At 35.0% G+C, this 21,726-nt stretch overlaps 1 protein-coding gene across 1 annotated transcript in view; it reads right to left on the reverse strand.

Moving 5' to 3' along the window:
* LOC109054501 (ephrin type-B receptor 5-like) overlaps positions 1-21,726 on the reverse strand; it is a 44,332-nt gene that overhangs the window by 1,367 nt on the left and 21,239 nt on the right. Inside the window, exons 4-18 of the mRNA XM_042772114.1 lie at positions 19,289-19,452; positions 18,725-19,020; positions 10,137-10,292; positions 9,447-9,718; positions 7,997-8,078; positions 7,030-7,154; positions 5,614-5,776; positions 4,997-5,111; positions 4,802-4,857; positions 4,342-4,458; positions 3,934-4,181; positions 3,550-3,768; positions 3,216-3,365; positions 707-891; positions 466-621 (exon numbers count right to left, since the gene is read on the reverse strand). Of these exons, the coding sequence (XP_042628048.1) occupies positions 466-621; positions 707-891; positions 3,216-3,365; positions 3,550-3,768; positions 3,934-4,181; positions 4,342-4,458; positions 4,802-4,857; positions 4,997-5,111; positions 5,614-5,776; positions 7,030-7,154; positions 7,997-8,078; positions 9,447-9,718; positions 10,137-10,292; positions 18,725-19,020; positions 19,289-19,452 (2,504 nt within the window). The remainder of the gene's footprint in view (positions 1-465; positions 622-706; positions 892-3,215; positions 3,366-3,549; positions 3,769-3,933; positions 4,182-4,341; positions 4,459-4,801; positions 4,858-4,996; positions 5,112-5,613; positions 5,777-7,029; positions 7,155-7,996; positions 8,079-9,446; positions 9,719-10,136; positions 10,293-18,724; positions 19,021-19,288; positions 19,453-21,726) is intronic.

Consider the following 21,726-nt stretch of genomic DNA (forward strand, 5'->3'; position numbering starts at 1 on the left):
GTATTTCTTTTCAAACAAATGCAGCCTTGGTGACCATAAGTGGCTTCTTGAGCTTTTAAAAAAAGTTTATGTACTTGTTTACTAAAGAGACAGCAGTGTCAGGAATGAAATATGAGATGTGATGTGTGAAAAATAAAAAAGGAAGAAAGAAAGAAAATGTCAAATTATTCAAGAAGTCTGAAAATATTATTTCATTTCGGTGTATTTACAATGTATAAAATGCTAGCTGTGAAATTAGCCATAGCAGGAAAAAGGAGTTGACTATTTTATTCCAAAAATATCACAGTTGTCCATTAGAGAATGCTATTAAACAACACAATACATCATTTGAGATGTGGCAGAAATGACTCTGTGGTTAGAATTTTAATTTATTTTTGAAAAAGAGAGAAAGAAAGAAATTATTCTGTGATGTATGTATATGTTGGACAAACTACTGTGACAAGTTTTCACTAAGTTTTAACTTACTCCATTGTGAGCATGCTCACTCTCTCCAGACTGTGGTACTGTGCTCTCTCAAACGCATCCTTATACCGGTCCATCTTTAGAGCTGTCAGCCAATCACCGACTGTTGTCACTGTTGAGAGGTCAGTAGGGGTGGGGCTTAAGAGTGGCTGGCTTGGACTAAGAGAGAGGAGAATATTTTAAAATATCAAACACAATATTAGCTGTTAATATAATCTGGTAAATGTAGTTTTAAGTAACTAACCGGCTGTGTTCGGCCTTTAGGGAGGCAGGGTGGCGTATGAGTCGGTCAAGGGACGACAGAAGAGAATCAAAGCCTGGCCTGTCCTGTCTGTCGGCCTGCCAGCACTGCAGCATTAGAGAGTGAAGAGCTGGAGGACAACCGTTTGGAGCAGGTAAACGGTACTGATCAACCACTGCCTTCATCACCTAGAAAAAAAGAGAAAGAAGATAATTAGGGAAGAGACATGACACATACACTGCCAAGTACACACTGCACTGCAGTAACAAACACATTCTACACCCTTCTACAATCTTTCAAGCATCTACAAAACACAATGCCTCTCTCGATGGTGGTTTAGTTGCAGTTGCAAAACATAACATGTCTTTGGTTGCTATAGTATAACTTTGGTAAAAAAAAAAACGATATCAATCATGCAAGATGCCAGAATGTTTCTATGGTTACCATGCTGTCAATCATCACAATTTCGGTATCGCTTCATGTTTTGTACACACGCGGAATGATAATTTAGGGGATTCACTCCTATATTTAAATACGGTTTCATGGTGTGTAAAGTGTGTATGTTTGTATCTTAGTGAAGTGTTTAAATGTATGAGTCAGAGAAATACCAAAGAAGGGAATGGAAAAGAGATTTGGAGGAAAAAGGAACCGAAAAACAGAAAGTAACGGAAAAAAAACAGAAAACACTGAGTTAGAAAAGAGGAATAAGATGGAAAAAAAACATTTAGTAAGATGTTTGCACAATGCAAACGTTTTATTTTAAACCATTGTTTTTTTTTAACTGGATTGCATCATTCGCTTCACATGATTTTTGTTTGTTCAAAATACTCTTTTTGCTGCAAATCAAAGTCTTAGTGCTGGTTGGCTTGGTTCATGTCTTAGAGCTCTTTATTGAACTATTCTTTGAAATCCCTAGGAAGAAAAAGAATGGGAAAGATACTTCCAGAATCAAATAAGCAGCTGATAAATTAGCCGTTTTATGTTGTACTATTTAGTCAACATGTGAACACATACACGCACTGGTGGCTAGAAACTCAAAACTTTTAGAGAGAAACTTCTCTAAAGAAAATAGTCTAAAATCTGCTAAATGTCACACTCTCACAAGTGTTGCTGCAATCTTTAAATCCCAAGCAGTAAGTTTTTCAGGTGTTATGAGAGCCCAGGTTGCTCTGATAGTGGCCTTCATCTCTTCTGCATTCTTGGGTCTGGCATATCGCATCTTCCTCTTCACAATACCCCATAGATTTTCTATGGCGTTAAGGTCAGGTGAGGTTTGCTGGCCAATTAAGAACAGGGATACCATGGTCCTTAAACCAGGTACTGGTAACCTTGGCACTGTGTGCAGGTGCCAAGTCCTGTTGGAAAATAAAATCTGCATGTCCATAAAGTTAGTCAGCAGCAGGAAGCATGACGTGCTCTAAAACTTCCTGGTATACGGCTGAGTTGACCTTGGACCTCAGAAAACACAGTGGACCAACACCAGCAGATGACATGGCACACCTAACCATCACTGACTGTGGAAACTTTACACTGGACCTCAAGCAACGTGGATTGTGTGGCTCTCCTCTCTTCCTCCAGACTCTGAGACCCTGATTTCCAAAGGAAATGCAAAATTTACTTTCATCAGAGAACATAACTTTGGACCACTCAGCAGCAGTCCAGTTCTTTTTGAAGCGAGACGCTTCTGACGCTGTCTGTTGTTCAAGAGTGGCTTGACACAAGGAATACGACAGCTGAAACCCAAGTCTTGCTTACGTCTGTGTGTAGTGGTTCTTGAAGCACTGACTCCAGCTGCAGTCCACTCTTTGTGAATCTCCCCCACATTTTTGAATGGGTTTTGTTTCACAATCCTCTCCAGTGTGCGGTTATCCCTATTGCTTGTACACTTTTTTTCTACCACATTTTTTCCTTCCCTTCGCCTCTCTATTAATGTGCTTGGACACAGAGCTCTGTGAACAGCCAGCCTCTTTTGCAATGACCTTTTGTGTCTTGCCCTCCTTGTGCAAGGTGTCAATGGTTGTCTTTTGGACAACTGTCAAGTCAGAAGTCTTCCCCATGATTGTGTAGCCTACAGAACTAGACTGAGAGACCATTTAAAGGCCTTTGCATGTGTTTTGAGTTAATAAGCTGATTAGAGTGTGGCACCAGGTGTCTTCAATATTGAACCTTTTCACAATATTCTAATTTTCTGAGATACTGTATTTGGGTTTTTCCTTAGTTGTCAGTTATAATCATCAAAATTAAAAGAAATAAACATTTTGAAATATATCAGTCTGTGTGTAATGAATGAATATAATATACAAGTTTCACTTTTTGAATGGAATTAGTGAAATAAATAAACTTTTTGATGATATTCTAATTATATGACCAGCACCTGTATATTGTGGTTTGTTTATGCAACTGTGCATAAAACATTCCAATAGCTCCCTCTAGTGTACATTTGGTTCATTTAATTGCGTTGTGACTGTATGGGATGTAAAGCACGTGTGGCTGTAAAATTAATAATGCTCACCTCTTGGTTACTCATGTCCCAGTATGGACGTTCTCCATATGACATGACCTCCCACATGAGTATCCCAAAACTCCAGACGTCACTCGCTGAACTGAATTTCCGATGCTGGAAAGCTTCAGGAGCTGTCCACCGCACAGGGATCTTACTGCCCTGAAAGACAAAGGGAATAATTCAATCAAACGCAGTGACAACACAAATTAACAAAGATGTCTAGGCTTAAAAAAATCTCATCAGAGCAAGAATGAAAAGAACTGAAAAAATGAAATGAATTTACATACATCCATTTAAACACAAACAGTGTTTTTACATTTACAGAAATCTTCCTATAACGCACCAGTGAAGCAGTGTAGGTGGGCATGTTGTGATCCAGACCCCTCATTAAACGGGACAGGCCGAAGTCAGACACCTTACAAACCAGGTTTGAATTCACCAGAACGTTCCGGGCAGCAAGGTCACGATGGACAAAATTCCTCTCTGAAAGATAACGCATTCCGGCTCCAACGCCTCTCACCATGCCTACCAGCTGCAAGACGCTGAACTGATCCTCGTTTTCCTTAAAAAACAAACAAATCCAAAGCCATTCTCCATAAACTCTGTGATAATTCAACTTAACTTTCACCTTGTTCTTTTTAAGATAATACATAATAATACAATAATGTACAATAATTTATTTCATTTATATAAATAGACAATTTAATAGAACTTATATTGTACTTACCCTGAGAAAGGCATCCAGGGGGCCATTCTCCATAAACTCTGTGATAATCCGTTCAGGAGGGGTGCGAGTGATCACACCTTCAAGTTTCAGTACATTGGGGTGGTCAAACTGGCCAAGTACTCCGGCCTCACTGAGAAACACGTTCTTCTCACGGTCTGTCACACCCCAACGCAAAGTCTTAACCGCAACCAGCACCTCTCTACGACCTAATGGCCTGTACCTGCCACGGGACACCTCCCCAAACTGAGCTAGAAAGAGAAATCCAATCATTAGAGGTTTTTTTTTTCTTTCTCCAAACTAAGGTTTAAAAAAAATCCCTAATGCTTGTTTTATCTGAATTATACTTTGTGTCAAGCTAATGTTATCCTGCCTCTGAAAATGTGACAAACGTTCAACACATGTACTAACCAGCACCAATGACCTCTTCGATCTTTATGTGAGCAGGGTCGATTTCTCGCGCAAATTCTTTGACTGCCTCACTGGGGTCTTCATAAGTGGAGGGGTCCACGTAATATTTCACCCCACCTGAATGAATAACAACATCCACACAGACCACTTAATGACTGGTTCTGTCACAGACATGCTGCCAGGCAGCTCAATAAAGTAAAACCACAAATATGTACACCACAGTCAGGACTACAAACAGAAAAACTACTGACACAGCACATTTATCATCCTTTGTCAAAATAGCAAAATTCTCACAAACCCCTCTTAATTGTGGTGTAGACATAGTACTTTACTGAATCAGTTATTACGTAATAGCAATAATTACAAAGTAGTCTGAATACAGCCCGCTTTAGAAGATGAAAATATACTGTGCATGTAGTGACTGTTGGAGAAATGTACACAAATATGCACTGCAGTTCACCTCTGTTGCTGATGTATCTCTGAAGTCTGTCACTATAGGGGCTTTCTCTCCTTTTACTAGTGGAAAAAAGGCCAAATAACAAAGACACAATAACAGTGATGCTCTTTTATTCTTTTATATGCAATAAACAGGTCTCTTTTTGTTATCAACATATAATACATAATAGCTAAGATAAGTATGTTTTGATGTACATACCTTCGAAACACAAACACAATGATGATCGCGATCACAACCAATAGAAATGCTGCTCCGCCCATTACAGATCCAATCATAAGAGGCAGGCGATTTTGAATCTGCTTTGACTGTTCCTCTACAGAGTGAAAGAATGGCAATACCAAATTAATTGAAACAAAAATAATAACTGAAAATAAAAATATTATATTCACACACACAACTGTTCAAAATTTGAGATCGGCATGTTTTTTGAAAGTGTCTTTTGCTCACCAAAGTTGCACTTATTTAAATCAAAAATAACATAATACAGTAATATGTGAAATATTTTTTTTTGCAATTATAAATAAAGGTTTTCTATTTTAATGCATCTTAAAATGTAATTTATTCATGTGATGGCACATCAAAAATTTTAAGTATCATTACTCCAGTCTTTAGTGTCACTTGATCCTTCAGAAATCATTCTAATATGCTGATTTGGTGCTCAAAAAAACATCTCTTATTATTATCAATGTTGAAAATATTTGTGCTGCTTAATATTTTTGTGGAAACTGCATTTTTTTTTAGGATTCTTTGATGAATAGAAAGTTCAAAAGAACAACTGTAAGTTATACATTATTTGCAACAATATAAATCCCTACCCATTGCTAGAGTGCTGAAGTAAATAGTGTGGCTGTAGGGTCCGTAGCCTCTCTCATTTCGGGCACGGATCTGGAAGGCGTAGATGGAGCCTGGAATCAGACCTCCAACTGTCACTGTGTTGGTTTCACTGAACACGCTCATAGCACTGTCCTCATCAGACTCCTGCCAGAGAGACAAAGCACCATCTCTGTGACGACAAGACAATATCTATTTCCACAATGATTACACAACGTTTTATATTGATGTAAAGGGACAGTTCACCTAAAAAGGAAAATGATGTCATCATTTACTCATGTCGTTACCAGTGCTATTTCAGTATTATATATATACTATTAGCATTTTTTTTAAATTTTAATTCTTGATCATGTTTTAGTAATTTTTTATGTACTTTTGTCATTTTTATTACTATTTATTAATATAATTTTATTTAGAAAATTACATTATTTACTCTCATGTCATATTGTTATTATTTATACACTATTATAGTACTTGTTTTCACATTAATTTTAGTTTACATTTTAGTAATTTTGTTATGTGGTTTTGTCATTTTATTTCTATTATTATTATTTAATATTTCTATTTAGCTATTTTTCTATTCTATTTAATTTTAGTTATAGTAATATAAGTACTTAAACTTGTTTTCGTTAGTTGCCGAAGTTCTTCATCTAATATTTATATTTTATTTCAGCTTTATTTTAATAAAAAATATATATTTAATACTATTTTAATAGTTTAATTAATATCCTTAGTTAACAATAACATCATTAGTCATTTCAAACCCGTATAACACAAAAAGGAAATTACTGTTCACACTTTTTTGTGCAGTTATAAATGAATAGCTCATCTAAAAATGAAAATCATTTACTCACCATCATATTGGTTATGATGTTGTAGTATTGTTTTATATAGTACTATTGTAGTACTTTAACTTAAACTTGTTTCAGTTACTTTTAAATATAATTTTAGTTTAAGTGTTTTAAGTGCATGTCTTTCATCTAATAATTTAGTTCTTTTAATTCAGCTTCATTGCAATTTTTTTTTATTTAGTTCTTATATATATTATATATATATATATATATATATATATATATATATATAGAATAATTTAGTTCTTTTAATTCAGCTTCATTGCAATTACAAAAAATATGTTTAATATTTTTAGATTAGGTTTTTAGATTATTTCTTACATTTTTTCATGCAGCTATTCAGTTATTTGGATGATTGATTCCTTTAAAACTGGGTTGTCATTTGGATGAATGGTTTTTTTGATATTTGGTTGTTTTATTCCTTTCAGGTAGTGTTTTTAGACTTAGTTGAAGTATAGAGTTTGGTTACTGTTGTGATTAAACTGTTGATCTAGATGATCATATTTAATAAGGGTGTTTTGTTGGTTTAGTATTTTTAACAGTAATGACCTTGTCGTAGTATCGGAGCTGGTATTCCAGGATGTCACCATTGGGCCGGTCAGGCTGAGGCCAGGACAGCGTGATGGAGTCGTGAACTCTGTTCAACTGGTGCAGCATGGGCACCTCAGAAGGCACTGAGACACAAACATGTAATTATAAGTGTGACCACACGGGGGCTCATCACTTCATATCAAGCAGCTACTTTTAGATATTTAAAGCCATAACAAATGCTTTTATTTTTGTAGATGTTAAGAGTGACAATACACGTGTGGATTCTCATGTAGGCCTAAATAAGCCATTTGCAATTATGCTTTGGTGCATGTTTGAAGGTTAGTTAGACATTGCTGAAACCTCATCTGTGTTAATGAGGTCATGAGTTAATCATTCTCCTCTTGTGAGCCCCCTGACCCCCTTCATCTCAACTGATGTCTCTGTCTGTTAATCAGTCATGTGGAAGCACACGGATAGGTGACTCCATCCTGTTCAATCAGCAGCACTCAAAGATTAAATAATGGTTAAGTTATGTAAACTAGTCATATATATATATCTCCAGAATCCATCTGAGATTGATTTACTACTAAAGATAGAAGAGAGAGAGAGAGACAGCAAGAGAGAAGGAAATCTGAATTGCGCCTTTTGTTTCCAAAGTTTCTGTGGGCTGCCACATTGATTATCCACCCTCCATTCTCCATCTCTCTCCATCTCTCTTGTTGCTTTCTTGACCATTATATGAAATGACAGCATATCGTGACCCAAAGCCACCTGGGTCCAGATAGCAGATGAAGAAAAATTATGAACAGAAGAGAGAGATGGATGGACAGACCGTGGGGAGAGGAAGCGGAAAGACAGGCGTGGAGGATGTCTAGACATAGCGATGGCAGGAGACAGACGCAGAAAGACATAGATACACTGAGCAAACAGTTTGGTGCAAACACATACTGTGGATAGTCCCAGGATACATTTGCTTTTCTTGTACCTGATTGGCTGGTGGTGAAGTTGATGCTGGCGAACTGAGGTGGAAAAGGGCTGAGCGTTGACACTTCATTTATTGCTTGAACCTGTAAAACCAAAGCTCATATTGCAGCTATGCTCTTCCATGCACATAAGCTGCATTAAGGTATAATAATAAGCATCAGAGGGCTGGTTATCACACTTTTTACTCTAGAAAAATTTCTTAGGGTAGGTCAGTGTCTGTATGGGAACTTACACTACTGTTCAAAATTTGGGTTTGGTAAGATGTTTCTGAAAAAAAAGAAGCTTTGTATGCTCAAAAAGGCTGAATTTGTTTGTTCAAAAATACAGTAAAAAATGTAATATTGTGAAAAATAAAAACATGTCAAATAAATATTTTCTATTTTAATATATTTTAAAATGGAACTTATTCCTGTGACGCAAACCTGACAATTTTCAGCAGCAATTGCTTCAGTCCTCACTGTCACATGATCCTTCAGAAATCATTTAATATGCTGATTTTCTGCACAAGAAACATTTCTTATTATTATTATTAATGGTGGAAACAGTTTTTTTGTGGAAACCATGATACATTTTATTTCAAGATTCTCTGATGAATAGAAAGTTCAACGCAACAGCATAATGTAAAATAGAAATCTTTTGTAATAATGTAATTTGTAATAATTGTTAATTGTTTGCTGAGGATCACATTTTATTATTTATTACAGTAATGAAATATTACTGATAAAATGTATTACAATAACAAAATATTATTGCAATTTATTATTAAAAAAATCTTACTGACCCCAAACTTTTGAATATTAGTGTACCTTAAAGATTTGGCTGTTAAGCATGTTTGCAATAACTGAGAACAGAAAAAAAATTTATGTTTTTTTAATTGACTTATTTTAACAAACAACCATCAATAGCCTAGAAAGTTGTCACAACTAGATATATTTGTCCTGTCAATTAAGTAAAAAATCAAAAGAAAAAATTTGCAAACTTTTCTGTAGTTAATCATGATTAATTGCATATTAATATAATATATTTATATTGTCATAATTTCACACTCATTAAGTTCTCTTTTGCGTCTTATCATTCTTGATAGCGTGTTAACAAGTTTACTGTAATGCTAGCCAAATGATGCCATATAGATGCCTATATATATATATAGGGCTGTCAAAATTAACATGTTAATTGTGCGATTTGTTTTATTTTATTTTTCAGTTTAATGTGTTAAAAATATTTGTATATATTATATAGTAGGCTATATATATTATATTTATAAGTGAATATGAATAAATAAAATGATCAAATAACAGTTGTGAGAACTTGCCCCGGTCTCCTTTATATAATGCTCTCTTTTCTTCAGTATGTATGTAAAATATTCACTGTGAAACACTTTTTTCCAACAACTGAATCCTGTTATTCTATAATGTTATTCTACTATGAGACTCTATGAACAAAGTGGTTACCTGTATGAGGTAGGTGACCCTAGTAAGCAGGTTTTTGAGGGTGACCCTTGTCTGTTTTAAGCCAGTTTGAGAAGGTGAAAAAGTGACAGTATCTCCACACCAGGAACACATGCTTGGTGGTGTGTTAGTGGCAGAGGGGCAGATTCGACACACCACCCCATACCACACTTCACTTCGTCCCCCCATGTCTGCAGGAGGTCTCCAGCGCAACGACACCCCACCCTCTGAACTCTCATACTCCCATGACAGAGACACCGGTGCTGATGGAGGGCCTGAGAAAGAAAACCTGAGGTTATTCACAAACACTATTAGTGCTCACCAGCTCCCGAACCTTCTAATGATTAGCCTCTATAAACTAGAATGAGAACAGAAATTTAAACCTTGGAGGGATTTGGTTAATATTTGGGTCAATGGAAAAATGTGTCCATGATAAAGAAAAGGAAAATCTTTTCAAAAGTTGTTAAAGATGTAATTTGTATTTTGTGTCAGTTTCATTAGTAAATAAATTATGAATTAATTCGCGTGAATTATGGGAGTAACTTAAGGTGCAAAGTTGTCCATTTAAGGGTACTGCCCCGGTGACAAGCTGTTGTATGCCTAAGACAAGTTTGCACAATTTTTTTCTAATAGTATATTTACAATGATTGTTAATCCATTGTCTTATCTTCTTATAGCTAGTTGCTCTCTTACTTGTGCAGGCGGTGGTGTTGGCATCAGTGTGTGCGCGGTAGTAGCCACTCCGACACTCACAAAGTTTAGACCCTACTGAACTGGTTCTGCTGTTAGCTGGGCACTCTGTGCATGAAACTGAGCCGGCTACTGGTTTATAGGACCCCATCGAGCACGCTATTGAAAGGAGAGAAAAGAAAAAAATTATAATTATGGCACAAGATATACTCAAGCTGTTTGGAAAGTCTCAGATTCCTGCTTTGGAATTCTGTCAATTACACCAGGAACTGGATGCCGAGTACAGAAGGGAAATATAATGATCCAACTGGATTCAGTGACTGGCAAATGAAACGTAAACTGTTGCAGAAGAATACTGGAAAAACAATTAGTTTTAAACACACTCAATTAGTGGGTGCAAATTTAATTAGCAAAGCTTACTGTTCTCTCAGGCACTTGATTTATTTAGTCAGATGTATAATTACCAAGAAAACAAAGAGCAAAAAACATTGTTAGAGTGAAATCGCTCAGCTTGATTGTTGTTATTCTGACAGAATATAATTCAGTGAGAAATTACTTCTAGTTTTGTAACATGCCACATGAAAAAGGCATAGATATCAAACTGTCAAAACCACTCACCACCCAATGATATAATTGCTATGACCCTGAGATTTCTGATTGGCTGTTAATTTGAGTCCTTTGCAAGAAACACTGCCTTAATGGATTCTTGCAATTGGATATAATTATATGCTCGGCAGCTGTGAAACATGTCAACTTTTCATCAGAGATCAACTGTTACCCAGCTTGAAGCTCAGCAGCAATGACCTCCATCCTTTCAACTGTGTGGTTACAAAGCAAATCACAACAAATGCAATATGAGGTACACTGGGGAATCAATATGCTTGCATAACCCACACTGAAATGTCTAAGTGAATCAGGCTTATCAAACCACTGAGTCACAGAAGAGCTTGTATTATGACACTTGTGATAGGAATGCTGTGATTTGTTGAAGTGCTTTGTCACAGAAACCCCGTGACACTGTAACGCTTTAACATAATTACGGTTGATAGCGTTAAGAGTTGCTGTTTCATTCTTGTCAGCCTTGAAGTTCTCACAAGTCCTCAGCCCTCAAGTGAATAGACAGGTCAGGCTCGTATAACATATTAAAAGCACTTCAGTGGCAGATAGAGAGGGAGAGAAAGAGATTTAAGTTTTCAGAAAGCTAAAAGGATTTTTATGTTCCCGCTTGTCTGTCAGATTTGATATTCGCTTCTAAACACTACTGTGAGAAGTGAGAAGGAGCGAATTAAAGATGGGCAAAGTGAGAGAAAAGAAAGGGAGCATTGTCCATCTATCTTTCATGTGGTTGGATTATATTATCCAATGTATTCTCCACTAGCTGTGACAAAAGAGATGTTTTAGCTACAAAACTTCCTCACTCCTCAGACAATTCCTACACCTTTCTACATTTCTCTTTCTCCTATTCACACTCCCAGTTCACCCGCTTATCAGCCAATCAGTCTCATTTCCTTCTCTAGCGGCCACTATTTAGCCAAAAGGCATCTAGTTTCCTCATAAAAGTAATTTAACACTTATTAACTGGCCCAGATTTCTTATCAATTAATGAGATGGCATCAATTTGATACAGCTGCTGATCTGCTGATCAGAAGACACAAGTTGTTTATATAACGACATGCATGTCTGGGGTTAGAGTAAAAATACAATCATTTTTATGTGTTAGATTTATGTGTCATATTGTGAACAATGACAAAATGCTCCTCTTGAGGAAATTCACTATATCCAATGTTGAGAATAAATGGTTTAGATATTTCAAGAGACTGAAATCACTGTGGACGCAGTAAATGTTTGACATATTTAATAATGTTGTTTACAGCCTGTCCTTCTCCATCACATGGCAAATTGTGTGGCTTGGATGCTGCCAGATAACTCATGCTGATTCTATTATAAATTTATCAAATTCTATCAATTTTTCTATTAAATGAGAACATAATCTCATATATCTGACACATATATACATGTACACGCACACACACACACACACACACACACACACACACACACACACACACACACACACACACACACACACACACACACACACACACATATATACTCTTACTTAATTCCCCCGGAACTGCTTCCGTTTACAACAGTGAGCGCAAGCTAGATTCAAGTGATTATTATGTTTTGAATATGTATATTTTTCTCATAAAAATGCATCGATTCACTACAGGAGGCCTTTGTTCACCCCCCGGAGCCGTGTAAGACACTTTTTCTTTTTATGGAAGGGCATTTTTATTTCACGTCTTTTGGACTGTTGCACTGCAACACCCGCTGACTGCAACGATAGAGCTTGAAAGATCAAAGACAATTTTTAATATAACTCCGACTGGATTCATCTAAAAAAAGAAGAAAGTCATATACACCTAGGATGCCTCGGGGTTGAGTAAAACGCAGCCCAATTTTCAACTAACCCTGTAACATTTTAAACCATGATATATTTTATTTCATGATTCTTGGATGAATAGAAAGCTAAAATAATAATAATAATAATAATAATAATAATAATAATAATAATAACAATAATAATAATAATTTAAAATAGAAATCTTTTCTAACATTGTAAATGTTTTGAATTATAAATGTTATATAATTATAAATTATTTAGATCTGTAATTATATATTACTTTTTACTACTTTTATTTTAATGCATCCTTGCTAATATATATATGATGTCAGATGTCATATAAAAACAAACTCATCAAAAGTATCATAAGTATATGTTCCTACCAGAAAAAAACTCTGTTATATAAATTTTTTTATTTTACTATACAATCAAATATAACTTCATAATTTAACAATAAATAATATTTTAAAATATTATATTTTATATTTATATTATATTGTCTGTCTGTGTGTGTGTACAGTAATAATTTTAAAGTTTTTCTCCCTCCTATTATAATATATTATATTATATTATCAGTTTACTGAAAGTGCATGTTGGTTTGAGCAGGTTTACGTGTGTGTGGTTGATAAATCAAGAGAGAATTAAACTAAAGGCATTGGTGGGGGAGGGGCTGTTCATGTTTAAATAGAGCAAGCCTCAAAGAAATACAAAACTGATGAAAAATTAAATTAGGGGATGTGTTGTATTCAGAGAAGAAGTGAAAGAGACATTGAAAAAGATGCAGATGAAGGGAAAATGTAAAAGCAAATGGGCAGCGAGAGCGAGAGACCTCAGTGAAGTGTATAATTTGCCGTTGACATCGTACTTGGTATTTAGATCGCTGACCCAATTTCTCTCTCTCTCTTTTTCTCTCTCTGTCTCTCTTCCTCTGGTTGCTCTCATTCTCTTTATTTGGCTTGCAGCATTCTGACTAAAACACAGATGCACAAACACACATAAACACATGAACACACAAACAACAAACACACTGACTGACACACAACTTCAAAAACGGGACATAAAAAGGTATGCACTTATTCAGTACTCTCTCTCTCTCTCTTTCTTTTTTTTTTTTTTTTTTTTTTAATAATACTACTTAGTAGAAACCATAGTAGGTAATTTTCTCTCTAATTAATCTACATAATTATCCCATTTAATGTAATATTATTTGCTTGTAATGCACTGCTGGCTCCTGGCATTACACAATACTCTCGTTTTCTGTTAATTAGATCAGGAACAGCTTAACTGGAGACTGACAGCTCCTGGATGCCCCATCTGTAGCGGACAGTCGTTTATGGCACATGATTTGAGTATAATAAAAAATAAATCATGCTTACACAGAAAAAAATAAATAGTCAAACAGATATTGCTCACTCCTTTGGCAGGGCTTTATCCTCACAAAAAATTTAAAATAAAACATTCAACATGTGCACTGGAGCAACCTGTGAAAATGAGCAAATATAGGCAATCTACTACTACTCTACTATCAACAAGCATTTATTTATAGTAATTGTGCCAATATAATGTTTGCAACACAGGGAAACTCTCAGTATTTAATATAATTGTTATTTGTCAACATTTTTGTTTTGGTTTATATTTTGGTTTCATCCTTTTCAGAGAATCACAAAAAACTGCATAACTGCAAAATGTCTCTGAATACACCAGTGACTGAATGACAGGAATCAAGAGTTGTTTTTATGCTATTTGAATGGCCTTAGCAACATGGAGGATATAAATATTACATCAAATCATGCATTCAAGGCTGCGATTTAGTTTATTAGTATGTCAAAAGTGGGAATGAGTCATTCCGCCTACAAAAACACCATTACATCTAACAAAAAAGGTTATTTATATGCCTACCCAGAATCTGGAAGATTCTGTAAATGACATTTGATATTAAACACAAATGGATGAAGAGATGGACGTTGAGCTGTCCACTATGCAAAGTAAGTTTTCATGAGTGGATGAGCAGGTGTAATTGTTTCATCTGCTCAGTCATGCTTTATCGACTAAATTCTTGAAGGACAACTAAGGTCAAAGCAAAAGAACATGTCTATGGGGCTTTGAGACTTGCTCTTTAGCGAACAACTCGCTCATACTAGTCTCAAATCTGCTATCTAATATCTACACATATGTACAGAAAATATTAATATAAGTTTTCTTTAAATTTATCTGTATAAGTAGATGCTCATTGAATGCTCATTTAAGTTTTTTTTTTTTACATTTAGATTACATTTGTCGTCATCTAACATTGACTTAATCTTGAAAAAACACTATTTTAATAACACTATTAAATAAAACTTTTAGCAGGTCTCAAATTTATTATCCATTTTCATAACGAACATTACAACGTGATGCCCAGATTCACTTGTAAAACACTTATTTTAAAAATTAACACTTAATTTTTTATTTATTTAGGGAAAAAACATCTTAATTTTTTTAAGCAATAATTCATTTTTTAAATTAAGATATTTATTAATTTTGGCAATTGTTAAAAACAGTTGTAGAAAGCTACTCTTGACCAGATGCATCATAGGTAAAATTAAAAAATATAAAATAAGTTAATAAAAAGGTGTGAGGTTTATGCTTAAAGGAAATTCGAATAAAAATTCTAATTAAAATCTGTTGTTTATACTTAATTTCTGCTTAAAGTTTTGTGAAATGAAGAAATAAATGAATTGAATAATACACACACACACACACACACACACACACACACACACACACATATATATATATATACACACACACACACTCACAGAGCTGGGTAGTAACTGATTACATGTAATCTGGATTACGTAATCAGATTCCAAAAACTAAGTACTTGTAATTAGTTAAAATCACATTTTAAAATACTCGAAATCAGACAATAGTAAAATTTTTATTGATTACATGATTACATGTGAATACAATTGATTTTTTTTTATTGGTTGTTTTTTTTCTTTTTAATTTCACTTTATGAATTATTTTTTTGCTTATATACATTCAGAAAGTTTTCCAGTTTTATGGCCCTTCACACAAAGACCAGTCACTGGTCAGGTGGCTATAATTACACAGAAAATTGAGAGCCCACACCTATATTTACAATAATCATTTTAATTTTAAGTGTTTTCTTAGGATTTCAATACTTTATTAACTACTGATGAACACATTCATTTATATTTGAATGATCAACTATGTCTTTTGAAGTCTTTTGTCTTTTAAACTTAAAAAGTGCACAAATTCACGTTACTTCTTAATGCAGGGATTTTTCTATTTTTGATCAGATTTCTATTTTAAATAAATGATTTACTTTTTATCTTTATTCATCAAATAATCCTGAAAAAAGTATCACAGGTTCAAAATATTAAAGTTACTTATTAATGCAGGGATATTAAGCAGCACAACCGATTCCAACACTGATAATAAATCAACATATTAGAATGATTTCTGAAGGATCATGTGATACTGAAGACTGGAGCAATGATGATAAAAAATCAGCATTACATCACAGAAATAAATTATATTTTGAAGTATGTTAAAATAGAAAACCATTATTTTAAATGGTAATAAAATTTTACAATATAACTGTTTTTTGTGTATTTTTGGTCAAATAAATGCAGCCTTGAGGAACAGAAGAGACTTCTTTAAAAACATTAAATCTTACTGATCCCAAACTTTTAAACAGCAGTATGTATAAATCTTACTGATCCCAGACTTTTGAACAGCTATATATATATATATATATATATATATATATATATATATATATATATATATATATATATATATATATCTACATGTATATATATTAAATATCTGCACTCAAGAAAATACATCACATAACACATCATAACACTGCTGCGCTCAAAACTTGTTCCACACATGACTCCATCTGTCCATCTAGCATGTTCTTTATGATTTCTGCTATCTCAGTGCTCCAGTCTTTAACTTGTGTCCACTACTATGTCCTTCCCCCTCCTCTTCCCTGAGGTTTCTGTCACTTGTTCAGCTGAATGGCCATTACATCAGCGTGACCTAAATGTGTCACATCCCTCTCTTATCCCACTCTCTCTCCGTCTCCCCACCACTCTACTTTCTTCAAGATATCCCAAAACTTCTTGTCTGATTTACTCGCATCGCCCCCAGAGTTTAACCCCTTTCAGCTCTCCTCCACTTCTGTTTCATCTCTCCTCCTCTCTGACCTCATTCCCACCATTGCTCGGATAGACAGAAAAATTGACTTGATGAAAAAACATTCCTCAAATTCTCTCTCTTTTAGTTTCTCCTCTGTCAGCCAACACACAATACAAAAAAAAAAAGTCATGTCAACAAAATACCCACAGAGATGCATAATTGGGGAGCCCCGCACATGGCATGCAGGAAAAAATAGTAGTCTAAATTGTGTGCATGATTTAATGGAAAATTGGTGTGAACAAAATACCCACAGAGATGCATAATTGCACACGATTGTGTGCATGTTTTTATAGTAAATCGCTACAAATTTTATTGTCATGTGTGCTTATAATTGTTATGAACACCACAATTAATTTTAGCAAATCAAAACGTTGTAACGTTTTAGACCAAGTCCCTTAGACATTAATGCTCAATAAGGCTGTAGTTTTATATTATAAATCTACAAAATTCACTTTGGGGTTTTTTTAGAGTAACACTGTAAAATTCAAAAATTCACTATTTTTTTAGAGTAACACTGTAAAACATTATTACAAATTAAAATAACCGTTTCGGTTTAAATATATTTTAAAATGTAATGTAAAGCTTAATTTTCAGCTGTCATTACTCCAGTCTTCAGTGTCATATTGATCCTTCAGCTCATTCTAATATGTTGATTTGGACCTCAAGAAACATTCCTTATTAATAAAAATGTTGAAAACAGTTATGCTGGTTAATATTTTCGGACACTGCAATACTTTTTTTGGTTTCAAAATTTCTTGATAAAAGAAAAGTTTTAAATAATTTAGAAAAAGCATTTATCAAGAACATTTACATATCAATGTAAAAGTCACTTTTGATCAATTATTGTTTAGTTTTGAATTATTACTTCCCTAACATAACCGTAACAGAAAACATTTTTAGTTTCCCTCTTAAGAAATATTATTTAACTAATATTTTTCCAAATGAGGACAGTCGTTAGCTAACTCGTGGAGACAGATTTGTAACTTGCAATCACAAAACAGTGCATGCAATGCAGCACATGTCTTTTGTGTCTTTAATTAGATCTGTGTTTATGGGCGCCTTCTCGCTTGCCTGAATACACTGTGTGTCATTTTCTGTCCATCAAATTCCATTTAGAATTACCATGACAGGAAGCCCGCAGAGTTCTAATTCAAAGATAACTGACACAACAGTGATGCACGCACAATGATGTGATAAGGTGAGTGAAAGGGGGTTGCTGGTTAGAAGTATTTGTCAAAAGTAAATGTGATGAGCTCAGGACCAGCTTGTGGGTTTGTAGGGTCCCAGGCAAGATCATGTAAAATGGGCTCCACCAATACTGACATAATATTAAAGCTAAACAAACTGCACTGAAATAAAATCACTACAAATGAGCACACTGACTCTGTGTAAGTTGCTGACAAATAACATGTACATTTTTTTTCAACATTAAGCTAAACTAGGTGAATGTATAATGAACAGTGTAAACAGTGTAGGTGCTTTGTCTAGTCACTATTTATTGTTACCTTTCAGCTTTTATCAATTCACCTTAACAATAATGTGATAGAACAAATAAATTAATTATTATGGTTAAATTTGAAAATCATTTTTGTAGTCATTTGTTGGGTAAAAGCTTATAATGCTTAAAGACTCTTCCTAGAGTCTCTTACTAGTATTGTAAGAAAATATTAATAAAGACGTTGCTTTGATCATGAACATTTTTTTTTGTTTGTTTTTGATTCAGTATCCTTCAGTATTTTTTAAAAAAATTCAGATTCAGAAATGATTCAGTGACTCACTCATAAAAAAAAAAAAAAAAAAAAAAATTAGATTTGTCACCACCTACTAATGCTATGATGTAACCAGCAGAAATAGTGACTGAATGAGTGAATCAATCTGAACAAATCTTTTTGGTGAATGGTTTCAAAGATGTGAGTCACTGAGATGAATCAAAATTCCCACCATTAGAATACATGTTTTACTGACTCACCTAAACAGGCCGAGTCATTATGATTGGGCTCATATCCCGCATCACACGTGCATCCTCCAACAGGCACCAGCCATTCGCCTTCTGTGTTACAGTGCATTCTCGGTGCAGTCCCACCTTGTGATTGGCTATGGGGTACACAGGTCCCAGTCACCGGCACTAGAGACGTTGGCTCCGCCCCAGAGGGCGTGGCTGGATAGAAGGCCAGGAAACGACTGGTTGCTGGACAGCGACGATAAAATATGGAAACACCCATAAGTGACACACAAGCTCCACTGTCTACTACTGCTAAAACAAACCTGAAAAAAAGAGAGAAAAAAGAAGAAAGACAAAAAGAGAGTAATGAAAAGAGACAGGCGCCAGCAAAACACAGACTAATAACTGTTGTTTGTTTTCATATTCAGACCATATCAAGGTAAATATTAACACTGTGGCTGATATTTACTCAGCCGAATTGCCTGATCCTGAGTGACCGCATTCAGAGGGATCCTCATTTTATCCGCACACAGTGACCATCATTCATCAGGGGTTTTGGGGAGACAGGGAAAAGGCAAAAGATCATCGTACCCTTTGTGTGTGAGAGGAGCAAAACTGCGGGTTTTGATATTGATGCGCCGTGCGTTCTCAGATTTGTACTGGTGAGGTAGACTTGGCTCCACACGACTGAAACTCTTGTCTGCTGCGATGGTGTCGATCTTCACCCAGCCTTCTCTCGTCTCTCCACTGGAAGGCTAGAGCAGAGAAAGACACATCCTTAGAGAGAACAGCTATCATACTTATAATGAATATATCTGTCATGTTTAGGGAGAGATCACACAAAAATGATAATTCTGACACATTTTGAAAAATGTGCATGTACCGCTTATCCTTACGTCATAGAAACATTAAAAAAAAATCAAATATTAAATATACTTTACACTACAGGGCTGTTGAATGCTTGAATCTGGTTGGCTAACTAAGGGATGCAATTATTTCCAGCTAAAGTTCCCATCCAAATAACAGCATTCCTAAAGTAAAGCATGGAGGTGGTAATGTCATGTTATGGGGGTGTTTCTCTGCAGCAGGGATTGAAGCACTTGTCAGGATAGAAGGAAAAATGGTTGGGGCAAAATAGCATCAAATTCTTGAGGAAAATCTGCTGCACTCTACCAGAAAGTTGTCAATGGGAAGAAGGTTTACCTTTAAACATGACAATGAGCCAAAGCAAGCAGCAAAACTGAGCACACAGTGGCTGAAGGAGAAAAAGGTGAATGTTTTTGCATGGCCTAGACAGGAATGACTTGAAGACTGCAGTCCACAAACGGTCACCATCAAATTTAACTGAACAAGTTAAAAGTGGGCAAATGTTGCAAAGTCTAGATGTGCAAATTAGAGACATATGTCAACAGACTTAAAGCTGTAATTAAAGCAAAAGGTGGTTCAACAAAATACTGACACAAGGGGTGATCCTTTTTCCAGCTCAGTGATTCTGTTTTTTTTTTTTGGCATTATATTTTTCACTTGGATGATCATGTGGTAACTGGATAAAACAAAAACTGTCTGTCTTCATTTCAGGCTGCAAAGCAACAAAATGTGATTATTTTAAAGGGGGGTGATTCTTTTCCCATTGGACTCTATTTCTCCCAGTCTCTCTTTCCGTTTCAAATGCACACTCATACAGTAACGTACAGACACACACTCATAAACACACTGAAACACACGCGCACAGAAACAAGTTGTTAGCACTGCTATGACAATTTTATCAGTAAAATATTTTAGCAATTTAAAAGCTACTTGTCATTTCTTACTAGCAAGGTAATAATAATGGCACTGTTCTTGAAGCAGATGAATTGTTACAGTTTCTTTATTAGTAGAGAGGCTGCTTCCGACGCACAGACTCACAAGTTTATTCACATTAAGGTAATTCACAAGTTTACTCTCTCTCTCTCTCTCTGCTATCAACAGCTCAGGCCTCCGTTTATGTTATGTTATGTTATGCCTCCGTGTTTATATGTTAAAGGCACAAAACAGATTTTAGTAGCAACATAAAAACAACAGGATTTTTTTTTTTTTACTGTAAGCATTTACAGTGGCTGCTGAAAATTCAGCTTTGTCATCATAGGAATAAATTACATTTTATAAAATATTCAAATAGACAAGTTATATTGTGACAATAATTATTGTTTTTACTGTATTTCTGATCAAATAAATGCAGCCTTGCTAAGGATAAGACACTCAAAAACATTAAAAAATCTTACTGACCCCAAACATTAAATGGTAGCTTATATATAAAAGTATTCCAATATTCCAAGTCTTCTTGAACCATACAACAGATTTGTATAATGAGTGGTGACTGGGCACTACAATTTGATAATTTTTTAATGCTGAGTGTTTATTGCAGCTGTTAACAGTGGTGGAAGCCAACAACGCAATGTTCTCTTGGACACAAGCTCCAATCTAGTGCTTTCCTGCAGCTGCAGTGGCCTGCTATCCATTCTAGTGAAACCTCCAAACCTGGAAACACTGTATTCCAAAGAGTAAACAGGTTTGAAGCTACATGAGGGTGATTAAATAATGACAGAATTTCAGTTTTAGGATGAACTATTCCTTCAAGGAGCTATTTTTAGTGTGGCAGCATTGCATTTAAAAGATTAACTACAAGGAAAAAAAGAAGAGATGACAGGGGCTTTACATAACAGAGATGTTGCGAGACCTGCAAAACTAAAAGAAAAGTATTTGATTTACATGATGATGGACCACATCACAGTTCCCGAGAGATTACAACAGCTTCTGATTTTTGTTCTTAGCTTTATCTTCTCCCCTGAGGAGTCATAAGCCACATAGACCGCTGAGGCTCCACATAACGGTGTTGTAAAACCAGACTGTGTGTTTTCCTCTAACAAACACAACCTGGAAATTGCACTTGTAAGATATACATCCCTTGAGGCAATCCTGCCCAGAAATGTCTAAAGATATATATTCAGTGGTGGGGATATACACATTGTTAATTAAACAATTTAAAAATA

The sequence above is a fragment of the Cyprinus carpio genome, chromosome A16, assembly GCF_018340385.1.
Source record: "Cyprinus carpio isolate SPL01 chromosome A16, ASM1834038v1, whole genome shotgun sequence".
Taxonomy (NCBI): domain Eukaryota; kingdom Metazoa; phylum Chordata; class Actinopteri; order Cypriniformes; family Cyprinidae; genus Cyprinus; species Cyprinus carpio.